This window comes from Carettochelys insculpta, chromosome 1, assembly GCF_033958435.1.
Source record: "Carettochelys insculpta isolate YL-2023 chromosome 1, ASM3395843v1, whole genome shotgun sequence".
In the NCBI taxonomy this organism is placed as follows: domain Eukaryota; kingdom Metazoa; phylum Chordata; order Testudines; family Carettochelyidae; genus Carettochelys; species Carettochelys insculpta.
The window spans coordinates 162847564-162870019 of NC_134137.1; the positions used below are offsets into that span (position 1 = coordinate 162847564).

General features: G+C 36.7%; 1 protein-coding gene across 11 annotated transcripts in view; it reads right to left on the reverse strand.

Annotated features, from left to right (window-relative positions):
- The window catches only part of DMD (dystrophin), a 2199436-nt gene that overhangs the window by 1126852 nt on the left and 1050128 nt on the right, over window positions 1–22456 (reverse strand). For all 11 annotated transcript variants that reach the window (XM_074994601.1, XM_074994607.1, XM_074994584.1 and 8 more), the window contains 4 exons: window positions 19909–20031; window positions 16714–16851; window positions 10804–10956; window positions 9719–9901 (listed from right to left, as the gene is read on the reverse strand). In XM_074994601.1, coding sequence (XP_074850702.1) covers window positions 9719–9901; window positions 10804–10956; window positions 16714–16851; window positions 19909–20031 — 597 coding nt within the window. The remainder of the gene's footprint in view (window positions 1–9718; window positions 9902–10803; window positions 10957–16713; window positions 16852–19908; window positions 20032–22456) is intronic.

Below are 22456 nucleotides of genomic sequence, written 5' to 3' on the forward strand. Positions count from 1 at the left end.
GGCACAGAGCATTGAGAACCAGGACTGGTAGCTGTAAACAAACTATATGGGACCAAAGAAAACTTGGCCACAACCATGATAAGTGGTCATCTGGCTCACTAAAATCATGCTGCATGATGGATGTTGCCATATGAGAGAGTGCCGGACTACCACAATGTTACCCATCCTGAACTGGTAATGGAATGCTGGCTGCCAGATTCCATGGGTCCCAGCTGATAACCCCTGGAGGACAGGGGTGTCAGGAAACAATATTTTATCTCTGAGGGCCTATTGGCAATATACACACTTGGAGCCACAGTCAGCTAAGTAGGAATCCACTTAGTAACTAACTAAGGAACTGAAGTGACTTGCTAATTTGTCACAACTTGCAGCTTGTCCAGTGCAATGAAAAGGGTAAAATGAACAGTTTCCAGAGATAAGAGACCAAGAAATTTAGTGATGGGCTTGGGCTTATGCCATAAGGAAAGATCTTGTGGCCTTCCCTGTCTGAGGTCAGGTATCATGGCCCTGAGAGGCTGAAGTTCCCACCCTGCTACACCTTCTGTGTCCCTCTTGTGAGGGAAGGATGCTAGGACTTACAGGGATCTGAGTTCTGGGCATAGGGTCAGAGGAACCCACCCAAAGCACAGGTTTTATTGTAGAAGCTGTAACTCCCACACTGGAACCTTTTAAATGTCTCCTATCGGAGAGAAGTGATAGTCAAGTAGTACTCCTCCCATGTGTATATATTTAACACTGCAAAGTTCCAGTTTACAATTTAAAATCCATCCATATGTCTGTCCTCCATCAGCTAATGGGCTAAACATTCAGTGAGACTTAGATTTTATGGACTAAAAATAGTAGTAGTAGTAGTAGTAGGCATCCTTCAGTCGCGCCCTTTAAAGTTTCAATTGAGGACTTCATTTACAGTGACTATAAAGACCCACACGAGAGTGACAGTCCTTGCTGCATCTCTTGCAGATGTAGTGGGTGTCTGGCAAGTCCTTATTGTGCTTTCTGTGTGCTCGCTTCTCCTCTGCTAGCTGTCTGATCTTCAACTCACCCTTCTGAAGGCCCTTGTGTAACCCCTGCCTCCATCTGCTGCAGTCATCTGCTAGATCTTCCCAGTTGTCCAGCTCGATGTCTACCTCTCTGAGGTCTCTCTTGCAGACATCTTTGTAACGCAACTGGGGGAGTCCGGGAGGTCTTTTGACAGAGGCTAGCTCACCATACAGGATGTCTTTTGGAATCCTTCCATCGTTCATCCTGTGGACGTGGCCAAGCCAGCGGAGTCGACGCTGCCTGAGGAGGGTGTGCATGGTTGGGATTCCAGCTTGCTCGAGGACGGCAGTGTTGGTCACTCTGTCCTTCCATGATATTCCAAGGATGCGCCTGAGGCAGCGCAAGTGGAAGACATTCAGCCTCTTTTCCTGGCGGGCATACAGGGTCCAAGTCTCGCTGCCATAAAGGAGGGTGCTGAGGATGCAGGCTCTGTAGACTTGCATTTTGGTGTGAGTGTACAGCTTATTGTTATTCCACACTTTCTTGCTGAGTCTGGACAGAGTTGTGGCTGCTTTTCCGATCCTCCTATTTAGCTCAGTGTCCAACGACAGGGTGTCAGTGATGGTGGACCCTAGGTAAACGAACTCATGGATGACCTCTAACGTCTAGTTGTCAATGCTGATTGATGGGGATTCAGCAACATCCTGACAGAGTACGTTCGTCTTCTTTATAAGAGCAAAGGAAACAGAATTTCCGGGAGTTCCTATACAGACTATGGCTAGCGCTACACTCCCTCCTAGTGCTGGCTGCTTGAGGCAAATGAGCAGGCTCAAAAATGCAAAATGGCCACTCATTTGCCTCTCTGAGTTGCTCATTTGCATATTAATGGCAGAAAACAAGCATTGAAGATGTGGTTTCTCTAGCAAAAACCCACTCTGTCACCTGCCCCTTATGCCTGGAAAAAATCAAAGGTAAGGGGCTGCTGACAGAGGGTTTTTTTGCTGACAGAACCATGTCTTCACTGCTTGTTTTCTGCTGTGAATATGAAAATGATGCATTTGAATATGCAAATTAGTTGACATTTTGCATTTTCAAGGCTGATCATTTGCGTCAAGCTGCTGGCACTAGGTGTGAGTGTAGCACTAGCCTTTATGTTTGTCTTTTCTTACAATGTTATGTGTGTGATCTTGACTGCATAACATGAGGACGTCCCCAGTCTGCACTCTGATGTTGACCACACTTTCCCTCACATAATGGTCTCTTCAATTTTGGGCATATAGAATAATACACATTAATACAGTGCTTTACAAACCCTAAGGCAGAATCTTGTTTCACTTGGAAAATTAAAGCTTAACCCATTTTTCCCAATATATTTATATTTTTCTCCTGGTTTAAAACAAATCTTGACCCCCTTAGTTCTTGGCCCACAGGCCTGCCTAAACAAATTTTGCAGTGAATGGGTTCAATCCTGAACAAGGTTGATCTAAGGCAGTCTTGACAGGTTGAGAGTATTGACATTGATTTTAATGTTGCAGATCACACTCATCAATGGTCAGCATATAATTGATTTTAGCAAGGTCAAAATTTTCATTCTGCACACTTACCTTATATTTTCTTATTCTTCCCCGTTACACTTTAGTTTGAAAATTAAAAGTCTGTTGCATAATTTCTTCTTTTATAATAAGATGAAAATTGATTTCTTTCTCATATGGGTGAAATTCTGACCTCTAAAGTCAATGGTGAAGTTTCAGGGCCAGGATTTCACCTTACATTACTAGTGAAACTACTGTGATTTAACTTGGTTTATTGTTTGTGTAACAACATTACAGAGCATGTCAGACATGCATATGCACAGTTCTGAGAGCTGTTAACTACTGAAGAACCAGAAGGGCATCTCAAATATTGATTGTACCCCACAAAAGTAAATTGTTTATTTTTATTTTGCTTTGTATTAACAAAGAATTCCCCTCCATATACAACTTAAAATAAAACTGATTAGGAAACAAACCTGACTAGTTCCAAGGAGGTGCACAAATTAACCTGCAATAACAGACCATTTCTATTTCTTATTCTGTAAAATTTAAGGTAGTTTATAGTAAGAACTGTTTAATTTATCAATTTGATTGCATCTATCTAACTTCCCATGAAATTTATATTTAATACAATACTCAGAAACTGAGTGAAATAAAATAAATCACACAACTCTAATGACGACATGTATAATTTTTCTAGAGATGGAAAATAAAGTTTTCAGCTCATTATCCACCACCGCCCCCACCCGCGTTTCCAGCTGAATATATTGCCACCAGTGTAAGTGAAACACACAGATCATTCTCTCCCCATTATTCAAAAATACCATTCCCCCAAGATATAGAAAGTTACGAGATCTCTAAAATGCACAAAATGTGTACAGTTCAGGGTGTAAGTGTAGGAGAATCCATTATTTGTGTTCTAGTTTCAAATCAAAGCATTTCCTTCTGGAAACAGTTGTACTCAATGTCCATTATACCAAGCATATGTTTGTGTGCATCTCTCAAAAAAAGAGGATTGAAATCTAGTAGCAAGAATATTATAAAGTAGTGAAGACACAAAATGGTTCAGTGTAATACAGCATTCTAATATAAATATATTAAATGACCTTTACACCTGTAATTAATTATATAATTTAAAAGAGTTTTTAAAAGTGTTAAATTTTCAATATTTATAGAGAAAAAATATTGATTTAGTAGAAAGCTACCACTAATCAATAAAACTCATCGTTGATGGGGTTGCATAGTCTTTTCAATAATTCAGTGCATTACAGGAAGAATAAACCTTGTTAATACCCATTTAAAATTCTCCAATAATTTCTTTTTCTTTCATAAACAGCTTTCTCCTTTTGAAGGAAGTGTGAAACATTCACTTTTTCTCATTCAAATTTAGGCATATCATCTCTGAATATAAAAAAAAAGACTTCCACAAATCACCACAATCATGTCTGAAACTTCATTATCAAGAATGGATTTATGGAACACAAGCTATTAAAGGGGTAGAAAGAATTGCCTCTTCCTTCATTGATGTAGTTGGTTAGAAAATTCCAGGCACCCCATCAGCCTTTTTTCAGAGAAATTCAGCATACTTCTTTTGTGTACATAGCAATATACTTAGACTTAGTGATATGAGTTAAAAGAACACCACATAAATCACAATAATACAAGTGAATAGTCACAAATGATGCAAAGAAACAAACATTTAAAATTGCATATAGAAGTATACAGTTTTCAATAATTATGCACGTAAGTACATATTGAGTAAATATAGAAATTTGTAAAGACATATTCAACAGCTGTTATCTAACAAAGTAGAAGAAAAACTATTGAGTATCAGAAACAATAATATAGGATTCGAAAAACATGGTAATTCAATTTATTAAATAAAAATGCAGCTGGAACTTCCAGTCAGTGTTGTTAAAGCTCATACAATTAGAAGAAAATTAATTCCTTACATCTTTTGGATAAACCACTGTGTACAAAATATGCAAACTGGAAACTCAACTTTTCGGTTATATTGAATGTAATTGTTACCTTTAGCCAAAAAAAAAAAGGGATTAATGTGTATTTCAGAAATATAATGGAACTTATTTTGCTATTTCCACTTTTGTGTATGTATTTATAATAGAAAATTCTCACATCCATATAAATCTGAAGATTTACAGACATCCATTTCATAGGCTTGGTTTGTAACACACTAATGTTCACACTAGAAGATACCATGTGTATCTGTCAGAATATTTTAAAACAATTTTAGTTTATGAGCTCCAACAAAGTTACTTCAGAATTCCCCAGTTACTACTCCCTAGGAGAAATTTTTCTAGGAGAGAAAGTAAAACAAATAAAAAAGGATATGAATTGTAGCAAAATTCTTCACAAAATAAATTGAAAAGGAAATTTGCCCCTACATTACACAGTAGAGTTTGGACTTCTTAGATTTAGTTGACACATTAGAATAATTATGTAAAAATATGACAATTAGTGCATTGTTTATGGTTTTAGCATGATTACAAAGGTTGAGTTAATCTAGACACTCAGGTGTAATACTAACCTAGAAATATACTCCCTAGATTTAAGTTATTGTCATCATGTACTAGCATTTATGGGAGTAAAAATAAGGGAAACAAGCATACCACTTGTATTGATGGGCATTATTTACATAGGTATAATATCGCTAATATCCAATGAGAGAGAGACTTATTTTCAAAGTTTTAAAGCATCTGCAGCTCCCATGGACGTCATTGGAATTTCTGGATACTCAACATAAAGCCTTTGTTTTCAATAACTCAATAACACTTGCACTTCATGATCTGCTCTGCCTATAAATTTATTTCCAAGTTAACTTTTTTTACCAAGGTGATATCAAACCTTGAACACAGAAATAAGGGGCTAAATTTTGTCATGGGATGTACGTTTTCCAGGTGGGATTTAACTGGAAATGTCTAAGGATAAAATTTAGCCTATTATATTACACATGTGCCACCACTGGAGTTTCAAGAAAAGATTGCAACTTTTTTCTTGATATCTCACATTTAAGGTGGGTTTAGGTCTTGAACAGTTTCATTCCTGATGTGCCAGTTTCATTATATTTAATTTGCATTTTAAACATATCCAAATTATCCTCTGCTCCCAGGATATGCTATGCATATTTGCTATTTTCTCTCAAAACATTATTCTGCTTAATGTACTGGATATTAATTTCTCTATACACTATCAAACTGGGAGTAAAGAGAATACTCAATAGATTTATCCAAAACTCCCTTTTTTCTTAACAAGGGATGATATTACAATATTGGCCTTGTTCCTTACTATTATACTGAGTTACATTTAGGCTTGTCAGAATTCAATTTGCTTATATAATTTCAACAAATGATATTAATATTTATTTTAAGCATATATAGCATATGTATATTTCACACTTGTAGAAAATTAGAGGTTTTAACCACTGATAGTGAAATGTAAAATATTTATGTCTGTTAAGACACAAATGTCAACATCACACGAAAAATGTACAATGTATATATCCTTAAATTAAGGTATTATAAATTTTCAAAAGCAGCATTCTTCTAACTTTGCTAAGCTGTACATTTTGATTTATCAATGGAAATTTTTCAGTGGTTTGTGTGTGTCTGGTAAAATCAACAGTTACTGACAAGAATCTAATACCCCTGACACTAGCTATATTTTTGGTCCAAAATGGTGAGAAGATTCCCAAGCTATATAATATTGTTGACTCAGGCTGGACACTATTTTAGCAGTAATACCTCTGATAAATAATCACATCTTTACTATTTGTGCTAAAGAGAGAATCAATATGTAAATAATGGATATTGTATGCTTCTGGGAGGCCTTCCAGCACAAAAAATGGAGTAATGTGAAATATGGGAAGCAAAATTATTCCCATTTGATACTAATACAGGTTTAACCATTTTAGTCCAGCACCCTCAGGACCTCACTGGTACCGAACAAGAAAATTTGCCAGACTATGGGAGGCCAAAATTGTCAAGCAGCATTACCAACACTCCCACTGCTTACTCAGCTCTTAGAAGACATTGAGGGGTAGATTACAGTTCAATAAAACTGCAGAATACTGAGAGCCAGGACAGGTGTCTGTAAACAAACTTTATGGGACCAAGGGAAATTCAGACACACCCATGATAAGTGGTCATTTTGCTAACTAAAAACATGCTGGATTAAAGATGATACTGGATGAGAGAGTGCCAGAAAAGAGATGTTCAAACTGTATATCCTAATTCTGTACTGCAAACTGACAAAAAACATCTACAAAGCTTCTTGTTATCAATGCTTTGGCTTACTGAATAGTAACAGAGCGGTAGCTGTGTTAGTCTGTATTGTAACAAAACAGCAGCAGCCATGTAGCATTTTAAAGACTAACAAAATGATGTAACAGGTGATGAGCTTTCGGTCCCACAAAAGCTCATCACCGAATAAATCATTTTGTTAGTCTTTAAAGTGCTACATGACTGCTGTTTTGTTTTGTTGGATTACCAAAGTTTGAGCAAGCTTGCTCATAATGTTGGCTGTTTATGCAGAATTTTACTAGCTTCTCATACTACTCATGATTACTGTAATGACACTGAAGTAGAAAGATTTTCTCTGAAGGCTGAGATGGATTTCGGTTTTGTGGAGCCCTGGGGCAGGATAAGTGGATAATGCCCAATCCTTCTGCCTGCAGTCTGCAACGAGCCCATGCACCCCGCTGCAGTCCAGCTAGACAATGGGATGAGGGTGCAGGGACTTGCCCCACTCTTCTGTCCAGCCCAGTGCTCTTACTAAGGATTGGGGTCAAGGCCTGCAGGTGCCCATTTTTCTGGGACCCCATTGGCTCAGTGGCTAATCCACCATTGTCTGAAGCACTTACACAACTCATGCAAACCCTCCTGGCCTTATAATACATCACTTTTAATTAGTGGGCACCTCATGGCACCAATCTTATGTCTTGGTGTCTCAGTAAGGAAAGGATGATCTCTTAGCAGGCTTACATTTTCTTTTTTAATGCTTGCCCTTTACTTATATGTGTTTTGCTGTTGGCTTTATTTATTTGTTTTTGAAGTTATGGAATATCTGAGGAACTACTTTTGGTTGAAATCAGCTTGTATTTTGGATGTAGCTTCAGTGTATCATATTTGATGGCTTGTATTTTTAAAGTGCTGCACAAACAATAATTAAACTTCATAACACCCTGTGAGGTAGGTAAATACTATTCTAATTTTTCATAAAGGGGAGTTGAGTCAATGAGAGGTTCAGTTGCCAAAGGAAACATAATGAGTCACAGTTAAACACTGAAGCTGTGTACCGTAAACAATTACTTGCATTTCATAAATTTACATCATTAGATCATGTTGTCACTGCAACTTTATTTCCTATTGTGAAAGTCTAGTAATATTTTACATAGGGGCCTGTCATTGCCATTCTCAATACTGCAAGTTATCATTTATTACTATAAACAGAAGAAAGCATAAGAAGAGTTACACTATACATATAAAATTCCACTGAATAGCTGAAAAATTAATTTCACAGATATATTAGTGGATGGATTCTTCCATATAATAAGCCACATTTTAAATTTCAACCTCATCTAAAATATTTAACTGTCTTAAGCATGTTACATAGGGATTCATGGATTTAAAAAGATTAAAGTAAATAAAATGTTGACTAATTTAAATAATTATACTTTGGTTCCTTATTTAACTATTTCTCCATTTTTCATCGTAAATATTGCTTTTACTGTATTGTAAATTCAGTTTTTAAAATGTGTACAAGTCCTGCATGAAAGTGCATAATAGATTACATAAATGGTGCAATGTCAACAGAATGTTTATATGTGGATAACGTATATCCTTACAATCAATTTTCTTATTAAATGAATATATTCAATAGGGAAAAACAGTTTATACGATGTATCCTGTAGATGCTCATTGTCAAATTTTAAAAATATTTGATTCATCACAATAATTAAGTTCAATGTTAAACATAAGATTAATGGTGTAATCAGCTTGAACAAGACAATATGTAAACACATTTTAATATTTCTTTAATTATCTGTCAGCAATACATATATCGTCAGTGCTGTTCTTTACATGTGATTTCAGCCCAAAAGATAAGCACATACACTTTCAGAAGCTTAGTGCAAAGAAGAAAGCAGTTTCTGGAACAAAAGTTTGTGCACTCTTATTTTTCTCAATATTTGTAAAATAAAGTGCATATTAATCATATATGTATCTTTCCATTAACCCATCTCTAATCAAAACACAGCAACAAAACATTTCAAATTGAGTATTTTTGTGGCAATGCCCATTTGCCAATAACAATTCCGGAACTGCACATTATGTGATCAACTTCTTTGGTATCAATGCTTATATTCATGAGGAAATCTTAACCATATTAAAATAAAATCAAAAGGTGAGAAAGAAGTGAGCACAGAAGTAGAACAAGAAGGGAGAACCCATGGTAAAGATCTGATGACAAGCATAAGGAAATTTTTTATTACACAGGTTGAGCTGAGGTGAAATGAATACATTGCATGGTGTTTGTTTAGATTAGGTACCTGCAACAGTGAGTTTCTCCTCCCCGGCCCCATATTATGCAGGTCTTGATGTAATCATTATACCTTATAAGTGGTTAAATTGCTCATAACCATTAAAAAAGGAAAGATATTTTATAAAATTATGCTTTCACCCTTTCAATTAATAAAAGTATAATTTCTGATCAGAAATTCTTCCAATATTTGAAGTATTTGAAGAAAAGGCAATGCACATGTAGTAAAAGAAGAAATTTTGCAATGTCTTCCTAAGTGTGTATATTATATACTATGAATAAAAAAATCAGAATTATAGTTTGCATGAGATGGTAGTTTGAAAATAATGAGTTGTTTCTGAATTGCATGTTTACTGAATAAATGCATGGTAATCTGACAGGTTCAAATTGGTAACGTTATGGAAAAAGAATGAAGCAACAAAAAATCAACATGTTTTTTTCATTGCTGAGTTTTCTGTCATTGGTCAATTAAATTTAAGAGAATTTTAGAACAAAAGTTCTTTTTCCTGTTGGAGTATGAAGTTTGTCCCTCTTTCTGACAATAATTTTTGTTATTAGAAGAGTTGACATTGACCTAAAACTCTTATTGTTAGTAGGGTTTTGTTAGCAGTAGTAGTTGCAAACATATAGGTTTGCCAGTAACAACTCACAATTTGTGCATAGTTGAGTCTTCGAAACTGAGCAAATTTGCTCTCAATATCTCGCCAGCGCTTGCTGAGCTGTATCAGGGTTGGTTCCACTGCTTTTGCAGCCCCATTCTTAGACAAGCGATCAGCTTGCCTGTGCACCGCACTCAGCTCTTCTTTCTTCTTCTCCAATTCTCCATCAATTTCCTAGTGAGCAAAACCAATACATAGCCCAGGACAGTTTAATTAATTTCGAACTATCAAAACTCTCATTTTAAAGATTTTCCACTTTATTGTTACAATTAAAAATGTACAGTTAAGTCTTATTTTACATTTAGACAAAACAAACAAAACTAAGCATCAACAATCTTCCTGCCATTTGGATTCTGAGATATTGATAACTAGTGTACACTGAATGCTATTAACGCAGGTCAACAATTTCATTTGTATAATTCTCCCTAGCACAATGATGGACAATTGGAGAGATCACTCTTACCTATTACAATTAACATTAAGTACATACAGCTGTTTATATTAGTTAACTTCTTTTTTTAACTTTGTGGGAAACTCAGAGAATGAAGCAAACAAAGACGATAAAAATAAAGAAAATAAAACTTTTTGACAATATGTGAACAACTCTGTAGAATTTTGATAGTGACTTATGAATGTTTTGATGAAAATGAATGTGCTAACATGAGAAAGAAGTCATCCATATATCGATAAGTCATTTGTTTATCTGGAACAAAGATACATAAAGTCAATTACATTTTTTACGAGAAAACACTTGGTATTTCTTAACACAGTGCACACTGTCAGTTATAAAAAGAAGACTTTATTAAGAGTGTTTTATATCACTTGTATGACAGTCAGTATAACACAAGAATACAAGAAACAACATCTACAACAATTAATATGCCAGTTTCATCATATTGTCAATATGTATGTTATAAAAAAGATAATAAAGTACAGTTGTGTATGTGTAAAAATATCTATATAGAGAGGTAGAAATAGAAAGACAGAGAGAGAAATTTGTAGTATTTTTGGTCTTTTACATTAAAAAAATACTATGCCAAAAATACTATGCCATTGTCATCCCAAAACAACATTACCTTTAGCTTCTGTTCATCTTTGGGGTCTGGTAGACTGGCTAACTTTTTCTCAATGTCATCCAACCATTTCAATAGGTCATCAGCCTGCCTCTTGTATTGATACCACTGATGAGAAATCTCTAAAGCCTTTTTTCTTCTTTGAGACCTCAAATCCTGTTCACAGTGCAGACATTATTAGAATATCAATAAAATAATTACAATATACATGATGGCATGTGTGTATACGGTAGAAAAACAATAATAAAAGTACCTAAGGACATTAGCTCCATTTGTAAATTATATTCTGATAAGATTAACTGAACTCAGCCTCTATATTTTCCTAAATCTACCATGGGCAACTTTTTCTACTTAAAGAGGCTTTACAATTCCAATGTGATTTGTGGAGAAATTCACCAACAATCAGGGTAGCTAAGACTAAAGTATCTCATCAGACAGCCGGAAATTTAGCCTAATGTAAACCTAATCATGAGTGAGTTTCTCACATCCTACCAAAGTTAAGTATGTGACTTATTAAAGGATACTCATAAGAAAATAATTTCTATGCAGAGATTTATTTTACACAAATGGGCCTTTTTTTTTATAAGGAGTGAACAATTTACATGAAAATTCAGCTTTTTGTTTATGACTCTGATGGGTCTAAATTCTATACTCACACATGAATACACTGAGTTCAAGATATTGCCTCAGTCTAACTTAAGCATAGAATACTGCAAAGGGTAGTTAGTCATTCAGTAAAGATTCAGATTTTCTTTACTTTAATGTTATACCAGGATGGAATGTGGAAGTAAGTGCACACTAAGGCCATGTCTAGACTGCCCGTTTGCACAGTGCTGCTGCTGGCAGCACTATGCTCATGGAAGGTCACAAAATTGCAAATGGAGGACCATTTGCAAACTCTTCCAACTAATTAGTACAGCCGTGTGAGATTTTACTGTTAGCAGGGGGCATGCCAGCACTACATAGGCCACGTGGACGTGCCTCTGATGGCTAAGCCCCCATCTGTCACCAGTCACTTATGCTAACAGGCCATCTAGATGTGGCCTACCTGTGCCATTTTAACTTTACTTTATAAAAGATTTACTTACCATGAACAAAAATGAAAAATATTACATTACCTGTTTTCTGTTTTACATAATATATACACTGCTTGAATTTAATTAAACTGTCAGATATTCCATTGAGTTATATCTGTGAAGGTTCAATGCCTCTACTGAGTCACCAAAAAGAAAATCAATCACCCCACTCCTTGTAAATATGGCCCATAATGATCTGGTCAATAGCATGGAGCTAAATGCCACTTTATCATAATTAAGGACAACGTTTTACAACAACTGTGCAAATGAAATGGTTTTCTTATATCACCTTAGTACAAATTATGAATTGCATGCATGTGGTTTGTTTTCCCTAAACGAACACCTAATGAACTTCAAGTGTTCACTAAAATATATAGAATAGTATAATGCCTTCAGGAGCTGTTTTAGTGAAACCATAAAAAGCTGTGAAAAATTGAGAAAATCCACCTGGAAATCAAAGATGCTGTTTTGTTAATAACAGTAATAAAGTGTAAGCACATCAAACTCCTAAACCCAGGTAGAGTTTAGTGAAGACTATTGCATAGAGGTGGGGAGAGAGAGAACAAAAATAACTAACTTTTTTTTTTAATTTGGATTCAAGCACTCACTCACTGATAAGTACTTTGGAAATGTTATATTGGAAGAGTCCAGTAACCCATCTCCTATATTGATTAGAAGAGGAATTGCAGTAAGGCTCAAGAACCCTACAGTAGGCAGTGGAATTACCAGATGGTCTGCACCTGTGGAAAATTTTCTTCTAACCCCCAGTTAGGCAGCCATTATCTTATATCCTGAAACACGAGGGTTTGCATGATCATGCATCATTTAAGAATTAATATTCAACAAAGATTTTTTTCTTCAATCCCTGGCTCACCCTGATAAGGCCTTAAATAAATAAACAGATTTTGGAAAGAATCTACATGTTCATTTATGAGACCTGTTCCTCTCTTCTCTGGGACATCATGATTGAGCATTTTTTCCCCAAAGTTATCTTCTTGTTTCTTGTGATCTCACTGGTACACTGGAAAAGCTGTTACACTTTTGACTGTAATTGACCACAAATTTCCCAAAAAAAAAAATCTTGCGATATGATGTGTCATTTTGATGTGCCAACTCAAGCAATATCAATGACAGAAAGGAACCTGCTTTGATGGGTTCTAAAGATACGTGGTATGATCAATGAATGATATCACAATGTAAAACAACCCTTCCTACAGCCCACAGTATGTGCCCTTCCTGCTGTATCACTCCTTGAAGGCATTGCCAGTCTCCTTAAAATCTTCTTCAAGAACCCAGATGCTTACTGCTTGTCAGATTGTCATTTTGCTTACTATCTTCAGCTATTAGGCTTTATTACTAGATTGTTTACAGGAACAGTTACCAGGTTACTGCATCCATGGTACTGATTAAAAGGGCATTTGGGTGAGCTTTGGTGCTCTGGAATTCAGCCCCCGGGTCGCCAGATTCAAGGCTGGACTATGACCCTACAAGTACCTTAAAGGAGCTCTCTGCTGTGTAACAGGAAATATCAAATAAAACTCTCACAATGTTGTCACAGTAGCCACTTAAAATGTGTCTTGTAAAATATCAGGTGAAAACTGGCATCACACAGTTCATTAAAATCATTGTGAAATATATGGATCAATGTCCACTTTAGCTCAGTTGAAAACTGAGCCTGCTGTCACAGAGACAAAGGCACAGCGTTACTTGTTTGCACTGAAGTTGGCTGGAAAATCATCCCTATTGTAACACTCAAGAAACTGCTAAAAATACGGTGTCAGTAGAGACAAAGCTGAGCGCTTTCAAGAGAGCTTCCTGGCTCTGAAGACAAAAATAAACTCTGGAACTATAACAACCTGCTGAAAATATTCCAGAATATACATCTACACTACAAGATAAAATCAAATTTATGAATATTGATTTTGTAACTCTGGAATTTATAAATTCAATTTGACTATCCCTGTCTTCCCATGTGCTCTTCACAAAGTCTGGCTCACTGCTACCACACTCAATTGGCAAACATCGACTGTTGAGTACTACATTGTGGGAACCTATCCTACAGTTCCCTGCTCCCTATAGCATTCTAAGTATGCTCAGTGGTCTTTGACATCATCTTCCCACATTGCATTTTCCTCATTCCCCAGCTATGTTAAGCAACTGTCCATTTTTCCCATCAGAAGGAAGGAAAAGTAGGGCATCCACAGACATGGTAAAGTTAAAAGAAATCTCTTTCTTCTGTAACTGAATTCTCAGCTGAACATCCACTTGCGTTTTTCCCATCCCGTGATTGCATCTGATCCCTGAAAATAATACAGGGAACCTGAAAAGCTTGAAGAAAGAGATAATAGTAAAGTTTATGAAGAAAGAGAGTTGCTGAGGGGATGATCTTTGGCTTTCCAGTGCACTGTAAGGCTTATGTGCACAGGCTGTGTTTTCAACTGGCCACCCAGTTCAACTGCCCCCCATCCTGTGATTAAATCCAATTCCTGAAAAAAACACAGCAACAGACTGTATTGTCAACTGGCCCTCCACCCACTCTTCCCTGCATGAAGGGATGCAAAGTTAGAAGAAATAGGATAGACAAGTATCGGGAAAAAAAAGTTTTTGTCTCCCCTTTTCACTACATAGACATTGCCAACATGGGGGATGGCAATGAAATCCCATACACTGAACTTATAATGGAAGCAGGAACCTCAACTGGTACTTCACTCTGTGTTTTGGGGGTGCCAAAGCATGAAGAAAGATAAGAAGTGTTAGAAAAAAGATAATATTACAGAAATACCAAAGCAGCAGGTGTCTGCAATGGGCAGCAAGCCCCTCAAAATATTTTTGTTGGGATTGAGGGTGGGGGGCTGTTATGGTCTGCAGCTGCAGAGCCGGCTGGAATGCTGAAATAGTTGAAATGTTGAAACAGTTGAAGTAGTCCCCCCCGCATATCACAGCCAGCAGGTGAGACTTACCCCCCAGCGGCATAAAGGGGGAGACTTCCTCCCAGTGGCAGAAAGGTCTTGAAAATACTTTTGGTGGGGGACAGCTGAAGTAGACCCACATGAATATCTCAGCCACCAGGGGAGAATTCCCCCCCGCAGCATCAAGCCCCTGAAAATTTGTCCTGCCCTTGGAGCCCTAACCACACACAAGCCACAACATGGTGTTGCCTGGCAGCATGGTCAGCACTGAAAGGCAGGCACATTCTTTTACTGGGTCTGTGGCTACCCATGTGTTGTGGCTGAGATGGGAAAGACCCTGACTATGTGGTGCCTGTGGGGAAGGGAAGAGAGTGTGCACACAAATGTAAACCACTGAGAAAAAGTTTCTTGGTCTCTTATGCACACATGACCCCCCACCCCAACAGCCTTGCTGCCACATGCTGAGGCGGGGCAGCAGCTGGCACCCTGGGTAGTGAAGAAAAAAATACCAAGTGTGGAGACAAAACCAGAAACACTGCCCTGGGACTATTTATAATGGGTAGATGCACTCACAGCACCAATAGCATTGTGGGTTACATACAGGGCACCTCTGGAGGATCATAAATTTGATTTTAAGATGTGGCACTTTCACACTGGCCTTTAATCAAATTTTTTGAATTTGAGCTTGACGCTACACCCATCAGGTACCAACGATATTGTTATATCAATGTTAGTGCTCCCTAAATCGAGCTAATGGTATTTAGGGTTACATAGAGCTAACTGCCTTAAATTAGAATTTATCTTGTAGTGTAAACACAGCCTGAGAAAACAAAGCAACCAAAGCTCTCTATCTATGAAAGATGGAACCTGCTAAAAACAGGTTGGGGAATGTTCATAGCTTGAAATGACAGTAGAAAGAGCTAGATTTGCTGGAGTTAGATTTTAGACACTAGAAACGATGACACTTTTGTGTTCTGTTACTCTGGCATGCCTCTTTCACTTTTGCTCAAAATCATTTGTATCTAAGATTCTGTTAATTTACTTATTGTTTGTTTCACTAACAGTGTGTGTTAAGGTACTTGTATAACCCAGCAGAGGTAATAGAAGTGCTTCTGTCAAGGCAGTGAACTTTCTGTTACTTCTGAGTATTTAGTAAGAGAGACTTGCCACCACAGGTAGCAAGTTTGGGCCTGGAAGGGCTGTTGGAGTCAAGCCGAAAGACTAAACTAGGTTGCTGGAAGCCCCGTGAGACCATCATGCAGGAAACAGACTTCTGACGTCAGGGCTATGAGCCAAAGTTGCACAGCACAGAGGCACCAAAGATAACAGGGGAGGCAGCGACAGAACATCTTACCAGTCTGGGTGATCCCCCTAGGTCCCAACTATCTTAGTTAGGAGAAATACTGCACAGTGCTCTTGCACTGTCAAGAAAATAATACAGCATGTATAACTTTCAGGTAGGTAAGGACTCCAGAGCTAACAAAATTTAGTTTTGTTCAGTGCAAGATGTTAAACTTCACAAATGAAAAATCCTTCAAAAATTATCTTTGATAAATTAATCTAAGGCCAGGTGTCTGAAGTGCAGTAGGTGTAATATACACAACAAACGCTGAGTTATAAAAGTATTGTTAGGCAACTGAATCCTTCTCGTCTAATTCTCCATAATGATCTGAAAATAAACTCTTGGAAGGATAAAACATTTTTAACACAGATTTTTTAAGTAACCATTTTGGTTATCTGTCAAGAGACTGAAAATGTTTGATCAGAAATGTGGAAGCAAATGAATACATACAGTTGAACAGTTTAAAATTATTAGATAGCAAAAGAATAACTGAACATCATTTATCCAAGGAGAATACTGCCCTGCAACAACAACAAAAAAAAGAATGTTATTTTAGGAAATATGGTCATAAACTTGGCTCCTATACCTTGAGCGCATTATGTTTAGTCTGCAACAGCTGTTGCTTTATCTTTATTTCCTCTCGTTTTCTCTCATCTGCGATGTTTTGCTGCAGAGTGTCTCCCCTTTGCAGCAATTCTTTTACTGTGCCCTCATTGTCTTCACTCTGATTTAAAAAAAAAGTATTGTATTTCAATTTAATTAGTAACTAAATGTCAAGAGACATATATGTAAATACTATACATCCAGAAGAGAAAATAATCACCTAGGCTTGGTCCACATGAGAACTTTGTCGGCAGAGGTTCTGTCGAGATTACTCTGTTGACAGTAACATCTGCCGACAGATGCTTCTAGTGGAGACATAGCCCTGGTGTGTGCTGTTAGTTTCATTCTAGAGAGTTAATTCTTGTTAGTAACCAGAGCACCAAAAACAAGTAAAACTCTTTAAAAGGTGTTATTAAAGCACAACTCAAGAAATCTGCAGCTGTTTGAGATTAGTTTCCATGCAACGTCCACAAGTTATGACTAGTTCAAAAAATAAAAACAAAAAACAAAAACAAAGACAAATAACCAAAACTCTGGTAAATTTTTTAAACTATGGATGATACCAGTTGATGTGTTTTTCCAATACTTTGTTGTAATTCAGACTTTAAACCAGTTCATGGCACCACAAAAGAATCACAAGAACTGTTCCTTGTTTGCTCTTCAATACAATGAAGTTGATTCAGGGATGGATGTTTTTATAACTGCACTATCACTATTCATACTTACATACATCAACATTGAAAAATGAAAAAAGGTCCCTACGGCAACAATCTTTAACAATACGTCCTAGATTTTCCTTAGGAAAGGTAAAGTCAATCTTATACCACTAAACTTGGGGAACCTTAGAATTTGAAATTTACTTTATATATGAACTACACTATATTCTTTATAATACTTTAGGGGGCAAAATGAGCCTTGGACAATTTGTGCCTGCTGAAGATCTGCTCTGGTGGTAAACTTGATGGCTTTGTCTACACTAGCTCCCTTCTTTGAAGGGAGCATGGTAAGTAAGGTGTCAAGAGATTATAAATGAAGCATTGCGCTGCATATGCAGCACTTCATTAAGCTAATTCTCCCGTGTCGGCTCACATGTATCTGCGGCTAAACCGCCGGTACTTCGAAGTGCTAGAGCAACTTAAAGGGACTGCAAAGTTGCCCAGGCACATTGAAGTACTACCTGGTTAGCTGTGGCTACACACGAGCCAGCACTTCTAAGTTTAACATTTAGAAGTTGATGCAGGGGGAGAATTAGCTTAAAGAAGAGCGGCATATGCAGCACATCACTTCATTAACAATCTCCCAACACCTTACTTACCATGCTCCCTTGGAAGTAGGGAGCTAGTGTAGACACAGCCGATATCTTCCAAACACAATAACTCAAATTAATGCTGGTGTAAAATGTTAGTAATGTTGTTTGTAAAAAACAAACAGATGTGTTGACACTGATTTTAGAATTTACATCAAATGACTGGCTTAAAACATCTGTTTAAAAATGTAGGATGCTCTGCACTTCCTCATAAGTAACAAGCATTTGATTTTGCAGAACAACCTGACTGCTCTGACCATGGAGAGGACAGCTATGTACAAAATTACCATTATCACTGGTCAGTCTGGATAGATCTACACAGCAGTGTTATTTCGGATTAAGCTATGCTGGAATAGATTTTCTGGAATATTTCATTTAAAAACAGTGGTTCTACACACAAAATGCATATTAAAATACTGCTAGCTAATGACCATGCACAATAGAGTCCATTTCAGATTAAAGCCCCTGCAAGCACTGTAGCTTATTTAGAAAAAGCCCCATATTCTTTGTTGATACAACTCCTATTTCAAAATATCTGTTTTAGAATAGGCACTATTACTTACAGAATAAAGTTTAAAGAATTTGAAATAAACCATCTGCTATTTTGAAATTATTTTGAAATAGTGGTTGTGCTGTGCAGACGCTTGCAAAATTAATTCAGAATAGCGGCCATTATTCTCACATAATGCTGCTATGTAGACACACCCTCAAGGGCTATGTCTAGATTGGAGTGATTTGTCAACAGAACTTTCTGTCAGAAGATATCTTCCAATAAAACTTCTGTCAACAAATCGTGGCCATTATGAGAAGTGGATCGCAAGTGCAATCTGCTCTTAGGACAGAGTGTGGCCTACTGCCTGGCTGCTCTATCGGCTAAATGGCCAAATAGAAGCACAGCAGACAGGGCTGCCTGATGTTCTGGAAGCCCTGTCTGTCTGCAGAGGGCCTACTGGAATGTCCAGATGGGCTTTCTGTTGGGGAGTGGGATAAGGCTGCTGGCAAAAGTGCTGTGTTTTGTTCATTTACTGTTGACAGAACACCTTGGGAATCTGGATGCTTCCTATGTTTTATCGACAAAACACCAAGTTTGCTGATAAAACCTGCTAGCGTTGACTTATCCAAGGAGTGGCATTCCAGTGAAAAGGGCCTGAAAGTGGGTCATGATTTAGTATTTCTAAGGATAGCAAGAGTGGCAGTGCGGATCATTGATGTTAACCCTTTTAATGCTGAAGCTTCTTCATCTACTGTTCCAATGGTATTCATTTCATAAAAATAGCAATTAGAACATGACATTGGCAAACTGTTCATGAACAATGTGTGAAAGGAAAATCGGCTAAATGCACATCAAATGTTATGTGCAATAGATAATATAATCAGATGTATGTAGAATTAATTGATGCATATGTAAATTACATATTCATATTCCAATGAACATTAAACTTGGATTAGTCTACATTCTTTATGGTCCAGTTGCCTAGATTTTCTACAGCTGCACTTGCATACTTTTTTCTAATACAGAAAATTAAGATGTCTCAAAAGTTTGCCTTTTTCAGGTAACTAATAATTACATATTACTGGTATTAATACAAAATCTACACCACAGGTTTGTTCTACAGTATTGATAACCACACAAAGACAATCATGTCTTTGCATAATATCTAGCCATAAAGAAATGTCACTAAAACTTAAGTATTACTCAGGAAAATAAATGCTAAACTGGGCCCACTGAGTTCATAATATAAAATAGCATAATTAGAATTTGTGTAAGTACAACATAAAGGTCCAGATGCAAAGGTTTCTAATTTCTGCCTGGGCTTTTTTCTTCATTTTTCCATTCCTAGTTCATTCATACTTCCATCACAACGAATTTACCATATCTTTATTGAAGTCTTCCTCTTTCAGATTCACCCCTTGCTGAATTTCAGCCTCCAGTGGTTCAAGCAATTTTTGTATATCAAAGTTAAACTGCTCCAGTTCCTTCACAGGGATGAAAGGCTAAAGAGAAAGAGAGAGAGAGAGAGAGAGAGAGAGAGAGAGAGAGAGAAAGAGAGAGAGATTGCCAATTGAAATCATAAACTTTATATTTTTTTAGAATCATAAACTAAAAGGCAACATCTGGTTTATCCCTTCCCCCAGAACTGCTAAACTAATGGCACATAACAGGTTTCCAGACAGCATGTTACAAAATATGTTCAACCTAACAAGTCAAAGTATCCAAAGATGAAAATATAAATATTTAGTGGTACTGGAGTAAAATGTATATTAAATAATTTAATAATTTTATGGTGAAGGAAGACAGACTAAAAAAGGTTCCAAATACTTCCACATTGGTATTTTCAAAAACATGTTCAGGAAACTTATTGTGTACAGCACTTTTTTTAAATATTAAATGTTAATGCTGTTTGACCAAATGTTGTCTGTCTGAAAACACTTCACACCAGCGAATAACACGTTCACTTTTAGGTGGATAACAACACACGATTACCTTACGCTGAGAATAATTACACTATCATTTCTTTTACTGCTCTTCTAAAATTTTGCTGTCACAAAGAGGGGCCAAAGTTATATGGTACCTAACTTATCCAGTACATAAGCAATACATAGAAATTTCTTAATGATGGTTTTTAAAAAGTTATGATTAAGGCTTGCTTTCCAAAAAAAAGTCACTGAGAAATTTATCAAACTCATGCAAAAATCACAGTTTCTGCCCTGCATAAATCATTATATTTAATTTTATTACCATAGTCTTTAATTTTGAATTTAAAAATGAGCAACAGCTACTTATGAACAACAATAAGCAAACTTTCCTTTTGTTATCCTTTATGTACCACTTGGGAAAAAGTTGATGTATGAGTGCATATTTACAATTTAATATAAATTCATGAGTGTATTCAAAGAGTGTATTATGAGATAAAAATATAAAACAATTAACAGGATCAGCTTTCTTTATTTAACTCTGTAAACACTCAATGCTTTCTGGATGATTTTTCAAAAACAAATTAGACCTAAAAGTTGAGGTTTTTTTTAAACTAATTGGTGCTTTCATGTGCCAGATGCAAAGTTATCCACCTGTTATAGTCAGAGTATTAGGTGCCAGTCCATCCTCCAAGAGGAGGTATATTCAACTTCTGGCTTGCCTACTGCTTTGAGAAAAAGGACTTCCCACGCACAAGGCTTGAGCATATATGACCTATCATATCTCACATGCTTGGGGGCTGAGTCAGTGGCACAAAACTAATCACTAGTCACCTTTTGCCACAGCTTCTGACTTCACTCCTCCAAGCCATTAAGCACAACTGTCTTCCCTCAGCAAGCCCAGCCAACGTTTGCTCTGCTTTAAATGTGGGGCAGTCACTTCTTCTGCTTATAATTCTTCAAGCTCTCAGTATGTTTTTGTAAAAGGACTAGCACAACAGGACTCTAATCTTGGCTTGGGAATAGAGGTATTACAACAACAAAAATAAGTAAATAATATTTTCACTAATCACAGTACACTTGCACTTTAACCATTACAAATGATATAAATCACTAAGGCTGAAGAGGAATGGTTTTGTTTGTAAGCAGAAGTAATGAGATAAAACTGAGCACAGGAAAATGCAGGTTACAGGAAACACTGAGGTCAAGTTGATTGTGAAATAGCTTTTCAAAGAAAAGCGGAGAAACCCGATTATTTCAGAATGAAAAAAAAAACAATTGGAAATTTAGGCCTACTTCTTCACTAGGTCATTTAGTGTCTCCTCTTAAGATCAGGATGGTCATGACAACAAACATAGTAGGGAGAAGGAAAACATGGATGGCACTAGCATTCTGAAAGTAGTTATAACTTTATTATTTATCAGTATGTTAGAACATTTTTTCAATGTTTTCCACATGCACCACGTGTTCCGACAGTGCAGTTTGTATTAATAGAACTTCTTTGGACTTGGTAGCATAACCTTATGTTGCATTCATATTTGCTATATTGCCAGTTCACACTTACAATTAATTTCCTTGAAATTTATAATGTTAACTATCACTGATAGGAAAGTAAATGATTTTTTGTTTTTTTGTTAAAAAATATGAACACACACTGTTCTGCAGTACAGCATAGAAAATATCTCAGTAGGTCAAAAAAGCGACCACATTGACAACAACTGTGTTCTTGGTCTGGATGGACTGTGAAATAACTTGAAGGCATGACATATTTGGAAACCACTCAGATAAAAATGTATCATTCACTTCAGAAATAACAAAACATGAAATTGCAAGCTCTTGTTCATTTTATGAAATGAGGTATGCTTTGATTGTTCTCTCCCAATAGCACATTGTGGTCAAATAGCTCTGGAAGCTAATCTCTCATTGATGTGTAAACAATCCATGAGCTCGGCTCTCATGAATTCTGAAGAAATCTCCACCTCCTAATATCAAAGAGAGACTTTGT